Here is a 14,599-nt window from a genome sequence, read left to right on the forward strand (position 1 = left end):
TGTTAAAGTGTTATTGTTGCCATTTATAAAATGAATAATCCTAGAATGAGAATTTTAACTACTTGCTTTATGTGATACAACTAATTCTTGGTAAATTGTGCTAAGAAAGCCACTTTGAGAGACAGGGGACCCTTGACTGAACTTATGTAAATACAGCTAAACAAAATGAAATTTTAACTTCTTTCTAAGTTAAAGACATAGAAGGAAAATTACCACGCAGAAGGAGAAAACAAAACATTAGTCCGATACACAGCTGCATTCTTTTTCTTGGTTACCTATGGAAAAATGGATCTTGGGTCACTGGACACTGAAGCATCAGCCTCTGACATCCAACTACAGAATAGCATCCAATGCCAACAAGGTAAAACCATGAAGTTCTAGACAAAAAACAAAGGTTAAACATTGGGATGAGTACCAAATAATTTGAACATTTTCAAAGAAAAAGCAAAGCTGTTGAAATAGGACATAAGATTTAGCTCTAGTGAGACACGCTCTTAAGAGGTCTCACCCTCTGTTGCTATGACTTCAGTAACTGATTTCTTTGGTTTTTGAAGGGAGCACAAACACTACCCTTAGTTTTTGAGAAAGAAGCCTCAAAAGCAGTGAATTACCTTGGGAGCTTCACAAAAATTCCTTGCATTAGTTCCCTCTCTTCCTGACAACTCTGAGAAAAGCAGTTTGTTTCCACTGTTTTCCCTTACATTTTATCTGTATTCCCTCACCAATCAACTTCATGTCTTCAACTGAGGGGCTTTACTACACTACAATACAATTTCTTTGCTAGGTGAAAACAACAAAACTCCATCAACCTGCCTCCAAATCCCCTTTAAAATCTGTAAATATTAAAGTGTCTTCATAAAGAAAACTGTTCAGATGATTTTATATAAACATTACATATGAAACTTGAAGTTTTTGACACTTGGAGCTGCTGAACACTTTTTTGATGCTTGAAGAACTTCACACTATGAGTCTTTGGAATTACGTGTCTAAAAGTTACTATATAGTAAGTGCTTGTTTATGTGATGTTTTGATTGCTTGTTTTTGTGAGGAGAATGGTATATGTACTGACTTGTACTAATTTCAGTATCATCTGAGACAGCTACTATTACCAGACAGCAAACCTCACTGACTTGAGTCACAATAAGGGTTACCCAAATGTCCATTTCTTTGAAGGTTTTCTTGGTCCTATTGCTGACTAAATGAAACACCGTGCTAACAGTGTATCCTGCAACAGACTTACGATAAATGGTCTCTCTACCATCTGCTAGCAGGACCCATGCTCTACATGCCCAGGAGTGTCCACTCTCCTGCTCCTAGGGGAAGAGTATATGGAATCAATTTCAAAAGTTCAAACTAGAGGGGCAGAAAGAAAATTAGTGAATTTTCAAAGTCCTGTAGACAACATGCACTTCCTTGAGGTGACAGGAAACAGATCTCATACCTTGAAAGTCATCATTTTCTTCAGACAACAATTCCTTAGCCCAAGGGGTAGGGTCAGTAATTTAAAAAACGGAAAGCTTTTGTTTATAAACCCAACATGATGCACATTTAATTTCCAGGATTCCTTAAATCAGCACGCCAAAATTACACATCATTCAAGTACAATAGTCTGTACTTTGGGCTTGAAAAAAAAAAAATATTCCTGGCAATTACAAAAACTGATGCAAGACTAAAGTAGCAACAAGGATCTACATACGTTTGCACAATCACATAATACATATGTAACCAATTCTGCAGCCTCTGAAACAATAGTGTTCAAATCTCAATATTAATTTAGTAACCTGTAACATCTACTTCTTTAGAGCCTCCAGACAAAGGGCTGAGGATTAGCACATGAAAAAGCCCCTTTCCTTCAGCAAACAGATTTAAGAGCAACATGTTTAGCAATTATGTGACTAGTGTATATATATATATATTAAAAAAAAAAAATCTACTTTAACAATTTAAATAAATACTCATTTTATGAAAACAAGCCTTAAGAAAGCAAACAGATAATAGGATGCTATTATTTGCCTGTATGGATTTCCAATGAAAACTCCCACATACTGAGAAAACAGAGCAATTGGCATGAAATACCATTGTTGCTTTACTAGGTGGTTTGAGCAAAGAGATTGCTCTGTGAGATTATAATTTTTCTTCCCAGTGAAAAAAAAAAAAAAAAACAAAACAAAACCATGCATCTGACCAGGCATCCCACTTCTCTAGCCTTGTGCAATAGCTGTTTCACAAAATTAACTTCCCAGTGCATGTGAACCTTTAATGTTACAGTATAGCTCAGCCTGTTTCAGCAGAAGCAATACTGTATGATGCACAACCACCACTAAGAATACATTATTATGCAACAGGAGAAAATTAAGATGTTGCTAGGCCTCGTAGCCAAAATGCCATCACTCTAATAACACTGTACTTCATCCTCTTAAAAGATATCAATAGTCAAACTTGTACATGCAGCTCCCAAGTGAACTCAACTCTTCTGTTTACTGAAGGTCCCTCACTGCTTTCCCTTTGCCTAGTTCAGAGCATCCGGTGATGATTCCAGCCACCTCTGGAGGTGAGATTTCTTTTATCTGGGATTTAGACATGAGTTACATATCTTCAATAAACTGGTCACTCGGTGTTTTCTATGAAATATGTAAACAAGCTGATCACCTTCCAGCAGCATCACACAATCCCACACCAGTGATCAAGAAGTTGAAGTCCACATTGGACCATAATTTATTTCAGCCACACAGCAGCTTTTTTTTCTGGTTCTTGTTTGCCTTGGTTTTGTTAAAAGCTTCCCTGCAAAGAACAATCCACACTGTACATATTCCCAAGGGAACAGTTTTGACAGCTACCTTATATACAGATTATAGACATTAAGTCCTGAGACAACAAGCAGTAGTTTGTGTCTCAAATATATTTGGAATTTTGTCCAACCTGATCCATCAACTAGGAAGATTAAGGATCTTGGAATGTAATCTCTGGGGCAAAATTCATCTGTCAACAGGTAACAAGAAGATACGAATTAAGTGTAGACTTCTTGGCTCTATTATATAATGAAATCTTTTTGAAAAAGAAAAAAAAAATATCACCGTTCAGCATCTTGTAAGGGTAGGAAGTGGCTGCCTAATGCTCTACTCATTTAGGACAGTTAGGGAAATTAGAATACAGCTCAGGACTATGTAACAAAATGACATAACCAAAAATTCACATAACCAAAAAGTATTGTGCCTGCAAGATTTGGAAACCAACCTGTAGTGAGAGGAAGAAATTTTGTTCTGCTGTTTTTCAAAGAATCAGTCTATTTTTTTAATCTGATGCAACAGCTTTCTACAATGTCAATATTTATTTTACATTAAGTAAATAAGTGATTAATTGCTCAAGAAGCATTATTTTCATTTTATATAGACTCTTTTAATTCACATACAGTTTCTAAACATAACAGTCAATGATTCTGCCCTCTGGAGACAGTGAAAAGGCCATGGGGTTTAGTTGAAATATATATATTTTAGTTAAAGAAAAAACCTCTCAGCATCTCAGAATAGAGCTTACTTCACCAGTGTGTTATTGATCAGAATGCTTACTTGCCATTTAATTATGGCCCAACTCTAGGAATTTACACAGTCTCAGTGTGGTGACAGTTCGGAATTCTACATACTAAATCCATTTATATTTGCGATTAGCCTTCAGTTTTTGGAAAAGTAACATTCACTGATACTATGTTTCGAACACAAAGTACATCTGAACTAGTAAAACATTTGTAATATGACAGAAATTTATATACATTATATCCATTCAACACAAAACAAACAAACAAAACAAACCTTTTTAAAGCACATGTGTAATTAAATAAACAGGTTGCCAAAGGCTACATAGTAAGAGTGGAACCAAGATGTACACTTAAGTGAGATTGACATTTAAATGCAAGATAAGGCTCTGCAGCCTGTCTCACAGTCTCTCTCTCTTCTACCCTTCCTCCAGTGTAACTCAGTTAGGGACTATTTCCCCCCATCATTCTAATTCTGTACTAGCAAAAAGCCTGTCAGTGTACAGGTGCAGCTGCTCTTCCTGTAAGTATATTCTTTACTCAGCTCCAGCACAACTCTGTGTCCTAATCAATCACAAAAATACAGTTATTGTGTCTTACTAGAAACTGCCAAACACCTCTCATCCGTGCTGGGACTCTAAACCAGGCTGGCCTATCACAGCCAGTCACACAGTAGTGACTTTGGATACTGAAACATGGGGACTAGCACAATGAATAGAAAATAATTTGACTTTGTCCCACACAAAGAGTGCAATTAGTGCTCACTAAATAGTTGTCAGAGGAAAGCAACTCTGATCCACTATGCTGTAGATTAGTACAAATTTAATGGAAGAAATTAAATCCTGGCTGTTTGAGCAAGCCTTGCTTTGCCACGAGTTCACTTACGGCTATGCACGTGTATTTGGCATTTGCACTAGTAAGGCTAAGCCCCAGTTAAAAGAAACAAATGTTCAATAGAGAGCACCAAATCGGATTCAGGTATCAACAAGAACATCAGCAAGAAAAATGCAACCAGCATTTAAAAGACACAGATCATTACCAGGGTACTATTTGACAATACATCACATTTTTGACCTTCAGATCTTGCAAAAATGGTTCATGCTATTCAGCTTTCTAGCATCTTCAGTCACTCCGACTAACAGCAAATGCAGAAATAAGAATTTTAAATGCCTATGAGCTTAGACATTATTTAAAATTCTCATTTTAACAAGACCTTGCAAATACCATCTCATTAAAATCCCTAATCACTAAGTTCAGAGCAAGGAGACAATAGATAACACCACTTCCCTAAAGCAGGAATTTACCACACTATTCGTGGCCATTAACAATAATAGAACCTTTGTGAAAACTTTAACATTTTTCATCATCTCCTTACTACCAAAGGTACCAATACCATCAAAATAATTACAGGAGCTGAGGAAATCTAAAGCTCTTTAAACGTATGTCATTCATGACTAATCCTATGCTGTCTTTGCTCAACTATTCAAGGTCATTATGACCTTGGAAACATACAGAGCCCTTCAAATTTAGCTGGTGATGGCTGACTCTATGGTGTCCCTGCTCAATTATTTAAGGCTATTATGAACCTGAGCAATTCTTGCTAGCCCTCAGGCAACAACACTGAGAAAGTAATACACTATAGATACTCAACTTTGTTCTCTTTTAGAGAACTTTCTTATCACAATGAAGATTAACTAAAGGTTGCAAATGTTACCTCCGAGTGACAGCTTGGGGATCACTGGCTTTAACAACTGAGGCCTGGAACGAGAGCAGCTAGAGCATTTCAGATAATGACTTCCTATACAGCCTTGGACAAGTACGTGCTTCTCTTTCCCTTCACCTTCTGACTTGTCTGTCTAGTTACCAACTATTTAAAGAATACAATTTTTTATCAAGTGAAGCATTAGAGTTGTGTTATTCCTAGGGATCCTAAAACGATCCGTAATACACAGTAGAAACTGAAGCACAATGATCCACAACACAGTCTAAATTTCCTTGCAAGTACCAGAGAGTGCAGAACAGAAACATTAGCATTCTGTAGCATTATCATCAGACACAACTCTGCATAATGGCTAGTATAATATGGCTGAAATGCATTATATAGTAAGCATGCAAGTACAAAGACAGCAGGTAAAATAAAGCTAGATTTAAGGATTATTGTGCTTAGGAAACCTTTTGCATTCTAAACAAATATGCTTTAGAACTAGAATGAAAGTATCCTTTCCAAGGACTGCAGTTACCAACATGTCCTCTCCCACCACTTCTCATTGATTTGTAAATCTCCAATGGACCTTTATTCATTAAATCTCGTACAACTAATTGAGAATTACTTCATTATCTACCACTTACAACTTAACCTAATGTCACTGAATGTATTAGCTCAACTGTTGTATTTCCCTACACCAAGCTATTAGAAGATTCCTGTTAGTAACCAGTTTGCTTCACAACCATTGAAAAAGTTAAGTCCATTTTAATAATAGCTAAGATGACAGAAGGAAAGCATTCAGGCTACAAGAGAACTATCAAAAGTAAATGTTCTGTATTCTTAATTTAAAGGGTAAGTTCCTTTCTAGTGCAAACAAGACTATGCATAACTCCTTGGGCTGTTTAAGAACTACAGAGTGGACAAAGCATTAGAACACATTACATGGATTCTCTACGGAGAAATTACATGGGTGGCAGTGCATCAGATAGTACAGTCTAATTTAGTGGAACAAAATAGGCAACTCTTCAGTAATAATGCACACACAAATGAGGCTGAACACTGAGCACTCCACAGGAAACGGAAAGCTGTGGAAGCACCAGCCTGCTTCCATTTTTAATTTCTGCATATCTTCTATGGCATATTCCCCATTGTTTCAATCCATGCTGATAACTAAGATTACAAACATTCAAAAAACCAAAGCACCCAGAAAGCACATAATTTTATTAATTTCTAAATCATAAAAACATTTTTCATAATGACTGGGGGTTTGTTAAATACACACTAACCTATACCAGTTACAGAAGGAAAAATAGGGTAGCAAATAAGAGCAATGCATAAATATCTTAATATTTTATCTCCACTAATTCAACTCTGCAGACCAGAAATGTCATCTTTTGCACTCCAAAAGATTTTAATGAATTTTGGTTGTCATTTCAATAAAAAGTAACATTACAGTTACACTACAAAAATTGTAGTATCAGGTAATTGATTATTCAAATTGAGGCAGAAATGCTCTGTGGATGTTCCTTATCAGTGAAATTCAACTTCCAATGGGTAAATACAAAAGGGCTTATGTTACTCCTGGTTGCAACCGTGTGTTAAGAATAGGTAGCCATTCACCAAATAAAATTAAGCTTCCTCCACGTCAAAGCAATCAGGCAGTCCATATGAAATCTTTACTTTTGTACATTTACCCCCTGCCATCTAGTGATCTATCCTAATAACTACAGTAAAAATGTTGAAATGATGTCATCCATGAGGGTCTATTCCTGCTGCCTTTAGTTGTCTCAGTCAATCCTTTACTGCAGTTTTTCCTGCTCAAGTCAGTGCCACTGTTTGCTGACACAGGCATTAGCCACCAGAGAATTAACAGGAGGATGGACCAGTTTCAGGGAGAACATTTTCCATCGACTTGTTCTAGGACTTGGAATCAAGTCCAAACCAATTTTTGAAGAACATTTATCCACACCTTTCTACAAAAGGTTCCCTTGCTAGCATTTAGCAAATATTCCTGTGGGAGTAATTCCAGTAGCTTATATCAACGCCATCACTCACTTCTAAAGAATTGTTATCTCCTTCCTTTCCATTTGTAAAGACAAATAATTATGCCTCTGTCCTGGATCACAGAATCTGATTGTGCTCCAAATCAAAATGGCAAAAACATTAATTCCAGCATATATGACAATTTGCCTAACAAGTCAGTAGACAAAATCCTTCAGTTATCCTCTAAATTAGATAACCAGACCCAAAAAAAAGGTAAGAGAGGAGTGGCAGACAGACTGCTTTACACAACATGTTCCAAATGTCATGTTAGTCAAAATGTTTCAAATTTATGGTGTCCTCCAAGAGGAGGTCCACTCCCTTCCATAGCTTCTGAGGACAAAAGGATCTCAATAGAATTTTAAAATATTGTAAAAAGGAAGGGAAAAAACCTAAACTGCAGCCTTGAGAGTGCTTCAATTTGCTCAGGACCCTGAAAGTCAAAAATCAGCACCTAAAACTGGACTCTCAAACCAGTATGGACCCACCATCTCATGTTCTCCCACTTGAAACATGATTCTCCTTCAAAGTAATATTTACAAATATGATCAAGAGCACAAAGCCATGCACACACAAACAAGTTTTCTTAAACCAACTCTTACGAGCCTATTTTCTGAAACAAAAAAATATATGACAAACTGCATTAACACAGTGTAAAGTTGCATGATAATGCACAGAAAGGTCAAACTGTCAGACTTCAGATCCGCTACTTAGGCTTGGCTCTGCTAATGCATGTATTTAGTGAAAAGGACTTGAGTTATTGAGCCAAAAACTACTTTTCATAAAACCCGAGCTAAACATTAAAGATAATAAATGTGCATTTCATTTGTCTAGATTAACACCATTCATATTCAATGCCTTCTTAGGTCTTTGCTATTTACCTCAAGTACTTGTGTGACAGCAGCTCATACTGCTAAGGCACATTCTAAAGTTTCTGCAGCGAATCCAGATGCAGGGTTCCGTTCCTATACCCTCACCTGGTCTTCGCAGAGCTTTTAAATTTGATACTATGAATCCAGACCCGTCCCTCACATGAAGGGATTTTATTAGAACTGAACATTAGGCCTTTTAAGTTTCAAGCTCGTACCTTAATTCCTAGAAAACCCTTCCTGTCCTCGTGAGAAATAACCTTTTTAATGATCAGCTTTCCAAGGCATGTTATTCTACAGTTTGGGAATAACGCTATACCGGCAAAGAGGTGAAGCAAAAGTGCTTCTATCAAATGGTCCCAGTACAAATTTAACATGAAGCGGCAGTCAGATGTTAGAGAACAGGAAAGAGGGAAGGCTTCTCTTATCCATAACCATAGCCTGGCCAGACCAGGCATCCTGGATCTAGATACCACATGGTAGTTCCACTGTGGAGAACAGAAGGGAAGGCCACAGGGTCTGGAATATATCTTCATTCCAAATGTCTCATGCAGGCATTGATGAGCATGGGAAAAGCACGCAAAAAATTTAATCCAACATGAAAAGTAGTTTCTCCACATTTCAACTGACCCAAAATTCCCAAGAAATTACTACGTGCTTTTAAAGGTTAAGTACTGTTAAGGAGTAGATCTCCCAGCACTTTTCAGAGAAGTAATGACAAGGTTCAGTTTGTTCTTTATACAGAGGTGAGGACATTACATAGCATGCCACACCTCATCTAAACTGCATTTAAAATATCTGTTGGCATCTGGTATTTAGAAGGCTAGATTTGTCACATGCCACAAGTTTAGCATAGTCAGTTCTTCAGAGTTGATCAACAAAAGCAGTTTTCTCCTCCTACAAAAGTATTAAAGAACAGGTTTTCATATACTTTTCTCATATTTTCTTTTACAACATAACAGTGCCAAAACTGCAAAGACATTACTTTTTATGTTAACAATGAAAAGTTGCAATTTTTCTTCACTGTACTTCTACAGTTTCCTCTTTTCCAAGTCTTCACAAGGCAATTTTTGTAAAAATACAAAATGGTGCTCTAATTCCCAAATGCATTGTCTTTCTGGAAGTTGTATAAAGGCATAAAAGTTCAAGCTCTCTCCTACACATTCCTGAACAGGTGACATTACAGATGAAAACACAGTTAAGATTGCTGGATACTACATGAACAGCAGAGAAGTCAAGTCAAACCCAGGAATTTGATCTTGTTCTACAAATTTTGCACAAATGCTTAGGGAAAAAAAAAAAAAAAAAGGTTTGTAACAAAGCAGGCATTGTGAATACAAAAATCTCTTTGCACCAAAATCCAAACAACTTTCACCAGGCCATATGGACTAAAGATGGTTAGTTAAAGAGTCCAAACAAGACTGTACAAGGATACGTGGATTACAAGGAGACACACTCCTAATGATCATATCATAACTCGTAGAAGTTAGTCAGGAGAAGAACATGTCTGCCAGCCTAGAAGAAAAAAATAATTACTTGTATCCTTACTTCTTTACATGCTTCATATTCTGTAAATACTATTTTACACTAAATTATTAACTTAGAGTATGTGCAGGAACATGGGTAAGGTGGCAGTCAACCATAGGACAATATGCAGCTGACAGTTATGTCCATCCTCCAGGCATGTAAGAGGTACATTGAATTCCACAGAGACCCTGGTTAAATACTTTTATCCAAACTTTTGATGAAAAGGAGTGACTCACCAGCTCTTCCAAATGCTAATTCCCCACCATCTGTGCCAAATGAGAAATTTAAGTTGAATCTTACTACAAAGATTGCATTCCATTTTATTTGAACCAAATACTTCATTCTAATGTTATGCCAAAAAGAAACATTACAGAGGAAAAAACTACACGGCCTTAGACTACGTGATTCAAACATGCTGTGAGCAGTTTCCCCACTATCAATGAAAGTAATAAAAAGAGAATGCAAGAAGCAAATTACTTTAATAGATGTCTAAATCAACAATTATAGTTTTACCCCAGGTTACTACATTAACTAGCTACTAGTACTAAGTGAAGGAATTGTTCCAGATACCGCTGCAAACTAGTTGTTGACAAAAGCAGCCCTTCATTCCCACGAACAGCTCTGTCCAGTGAAGCTAGTGGCCAAACATCCTTCTATTACCAACTTCTGCACAGCAGCAGCTACTGTTATAAATACACAATGCCAAGTTAATGCCCAGAGGTATTATGCATCATTTCACAAGCATAAAATATAGATGGTGTTTGCATTCTCCCATAATACAAGATTTCATAATAAATGGAGTAATTAATTAGAGCAGAAAACCTAGGTAGATTTCTTTCTTCTAAACCTAAGAATGGATGTTGAATCAGGCAAATAGCAGTAGAATAAATAAATAGCACACTTACTGTGCTGATTTTTTTATCACTAGTCCAAAAATGAGTCAAAACTCATAATTTTTTTCATGTCCTTCTTTAAAACAGAAGACATAATGGACTATTAGGAAATGTTCTTCCAATGCAAGCATTGATTACCCATACCGCCATACCTATTAAAATAAAGATTCTCCTAAGCAGAGAAATGAAGTCACTCCAGTGTTTCCTCAGGGCACACAGTCCATCTTTTCCATCAGCCTGCTTTCTATGAGGTGGCAGACACATTGACTGTTGAACAGGTTTTTATTGTTTTCAGAAAGAGTTCTGTTAACAGAATTTCAAATGTCACATAATTTATTTCCAATAAGGTCTTCAACTCAGACACATTGCTTTAAATGGGAAGGGAAAAAAAAACATGCTGGAACTTTATACAAAATGTAATGCAACATCCCAAGAAATAGTCCATTGAGGTGAGTGGAAAGAATAGCTTCATTGATCTATGATGAATTTTGAATGAAACTCAGTTTAATTTAAGAATTCTTATAATAAAAAAACTATTTAAGAACACTATTTGGGGAGATACAGACAATTAAATAATTCCTCATTATCACATTTACTTTGTTAATATCTTCAGCAGCCCACTGTTGTCAAGTCAGAATATAGTGCTGAACCAGATGTAGACAGGTCCTTGAAAGGACAAAACAAAAAAGGACAGGTATCCATCACCAAAGAACTTTCATGTAGTGGTAGAACATTAATAAGGGAGTAAACAAAGCCTCACAAATGGGGTAGAGCTGTGATTTAAGTATGCATCATTCTAGCATATTCTACATTCTAAAACTGATCCCTCAAAAGACAAAGGAAACTTTCAATCAAGGCTTATTTTTCAATAACTTCCTAATTAAATATTATAGTAAGATGTATTATCAAAAAGACTTTTACCCCAACCCATAGTGGTATTCTGGATATTTATCATGAAGAAGAGATTTAAAGCCTTTAATTTCAGAAAAGAAAAACAAACAAAAAAATGCAACAACAACAAAAAGAAACTCAAGAGTTATGATCTGACCAATTAATTTGCCCATGTGTTCTATATCTTTAGGGGGGAAAAAAGAATCTTTACCAAATCTGGCAACATAACAAGAGTGTTATTTTGATATTTGAGAGTCAAAAAGAATGTGTCTTCATAAGCATTAGAAACGCAAAACGGAGACTTATACCAAAGTGCAAGTATATGCAGTTACAGGGAACAATAAAAGTGGTTTTTGCTTGTATTAGCTGACACTCCAGACACATTTTAAACACTTTTGTGAGTCAGGAGAACTGTTGCATTTAGAGACAACCTTCCACCTTTCAAATTATTTGAAAACGTAAATGCTACAGGAATCGAGAGCATCTACTTGACTCCTCATTTGAAGAGGAATATCTTCATCCAGTAAATCAATCCCAGGAGAGGAAAAAAAACAAACCAAAACAAAACACAAACACAACAAACATTTCATAAAACTAGATAAAATCAGTACACTAAGATTTCCAGCAACTGTTAAGTGAATTCTAGAAGCTATACCTTCACTGTATAGTACCTTAAGCAGTACACATCTATAACCAAGACATTGTTCCCCCACTCCACTTCTAATTGAGGGAAGCAGCTACTACATGTCCATGAGAAGTACGTGGCCCAAATTGCACCATGAGAGGAAAAGCTTCAGCTGGCTGAGAGTCCATATGTTCATGCTCTCTCCTCCTCAGTTTTCTGCTATGGCTCAGAAATCTGCTGGCAGGCATAGCAGCTGAGCTAAATAACCAGACAGAAAACACTGACAAAGTTAACCTCATATAAGGATCTGGTAATGGTGATATTTATATAGACAACTGTTCAGCAGCCTTTTTTTTTTTTTTCTCCCAAATCTCAACAGATGACATTTACTCTCTCACCAGATGAAATCTCTAACCACAAACTCTCCTCTTGCCCTGGAGGCTCTACCCTCAACCCCCAGCTGTAAAATAGTATTCCACAACATAAATGTAGTTGAAAGTCTGAATGGACAGACTGATAAACCACTAAAAGTGTCCAATTCAATGTACTGTTACCCAATTTCTAAATAGATACAGGGAGCCAAAAAACAAGCTTCAGTAGTTAATATGCCTTCTCCTCTCACTTGCTCCCCAAAAATAACTTCAACATACACATTTTGCAAGCAGCTAACAGCGAGAGCCAGATTAAAATACACTCCTGCACTAGAAAGCATGTAGCCAAAATAAAAAACTAAAGAGTAACATTCTGACAGGGTGAGATGGGACATTTGATCACATTCGTCCTACACCACTCGATGTCCAATTACCAACTTCAGGATAACAAATGATTTCAGGGGTAACCTCACAGCCCTTCCCCCTTTCCCAGCTCAGAGCCACTGAAGATCCTCACTTACACTTTTGCCTTCACCACCGCCTTCGGGCACAGGCTCTTCTCTGCCTAAACAAGGCATTATTTCTTCTGCTGCTCCCCTGTTCTTCCCAATGTTTCCTCCTTCATTCTCCAGCTTCAACCTCTTCCCCTCAGGTTGGGAATCATCCACGTCCTCCCTTCTCATCTTGCCATCTCTGCCTCGCTGCTTCATCACCTCTTCTGGGCTGCCACAGGAATTTGACATTTTTAAAGTGTTATGGACTTTTTTTAAAGACTGATAAAGATGCCTTTTTGAAAGGGATTTGGCTTCCGAGAGCTCCGATGTGCTCTCGCTCCTCTTAAAAATTTAAGTGGTGTTTCGAAGCCTTTGCAGGAATGGCACATAGCACTTCTGTTTCTCTGCCGCCCTCTCCTGATCACCGGGTTGCACTGTGCCCGAGGAGTTTCCAGTGCAGGCTATTCACAAGCTTCTTTCTCTATTCCACCCCCTTCACCTAATAAAAAGTAATAACCTTTCCTTTATTGATTGTATGCACAATTCTGCTGCTTACGTTGCCAAAACCCTTATACTTCTGTTCTACCCGAGCCAGAGTAATTGCCTTTCCTTAAAGTACAAAATATTTGCTGCACCTTCTTTAAATCCAAATTTACTTCTGTCCCTGAGGGACGTAGTGTTTTTTGGCTATATACTCTTATTGATATCAAGAATGATTACCCATTCAAAGGTAAAGATTGCTTTCATTCCAAAAAGCTTCTTTCAAATTTATTTCATTACAGCTTTTTTTTTTTTTTAAGGTGTCCTTACTTTGTAAATTACCTTTGTACCTTATAAATCCATATTCCACACTCTCACATCAATTTTGCACCCTGTGTTCCAGTCCTGCAGTTGTAGGAATGAGATTGGGATGACCCAACATGAGAGTTTGGAGATCCATTTTGCTCTCAGCCAGTTTATGAAAAACACTAACATATATAATCAAAGGATTGGTGTAATATCCAGACTTCTTTTAAAAAAGTAACAGTAATCTAGTGTTCTCACACATAGACAAAAAAATATGCTGCTTCACCTCATTCTTCCAATACAGAAGGCAATATGAAGTAGAGTTCAAAAAAAAAAAAAAAAAAGAGATAATATCAGTTCTGTTTTCTCCTGCTTATGTGCTTGTAGATTTAAGTGAGGTTCCTTATATCTTGCAGAGTGAAGTAAAACCCTAAGAAGCCATCTGCAAATATCTAGGTATGTTCCAGTCAGGGGCTTAGGGACTAAGCTTCAGAAGTGGTGACCAAGCAGTCAGCTGTGGATGAATGCACCTAATCAAACTGTCCAGTATTTCCAGTGTCCAACGAGGTATGTCTTCCAAGAATCTGACAGAGTTAGAGGGAGTTAATCTGTTTCCCAACACCAATCTCACTGACATTATGGAATAGGCTTTAGTTTGAGCAATTAACATTAACTTAATTAGTCAAGAATGAACACAGAGGGGAGAAATCTTAACAGACATCAGTCATTCCAGACACCCCAACCAGATCTGTGGAAGCGCAAGAAAACAGTTCTGATAATTGGATCCAAGATACTCAAGTCTACACACTCAGAACTAGAGAGATTGAACACCTACTAAAAATTTCTTGTCATACAGGTGTGGGCATTTG

At 37.0% G+C, this 14,599-nt stretch overlaps 1 protein-coding gene across 13 annotated transcripts in view; it reads right to left on the reverse strand.

Moving 5' to 3' along the window:
* Positions 1–13,251, reverse strand: part of RBFOX1 (RNA binding fox-1 homolog 1) — a 1,320,820-nt gene extending 1,307,569 nt beyond the window's left edge. For 3 of the 13 annotated variants that reach the window (XM_032983544.2, XM_042798376.1, XM_042798372.1), the window contains exon 1: positions 12,972–13,250. In XM_032983544.2, coding sequence (XP_032839435.2) covers positions 12,972–13,193 — 222 coding nt within the window. In that variant the 5' untranslated portion in view covers positions 13,194–13,250. Of the gene's footprint in view, positions 1–12,971 lie in introns of all 13 variants that reach the window. The other 10 variants (XM_042798374.1, XM_042798373.1, XM_032983541.2 and 7 more) reach the window with 6 other exon arrangements.
* Between the last annotated feature and the right edge of the window lie 1,348 nt (positions 13,252–14,599).

Source organism: Tyto alba, unplaced genomic scaffold (genome assembly GCF_018691265.1).
Source record: "Tyto alba isolate M040663 unplaced genomic scaffold, T.alba_DEE_v4.0 Super-Scaffold_28, whole genome shotgun sequence".
Classification (NCBI taxonomy): Eukaryota; Metazoa; Chordata; class Aves; order Strigiformes; family Tytonidae; genus Tyto; species Tyto alba.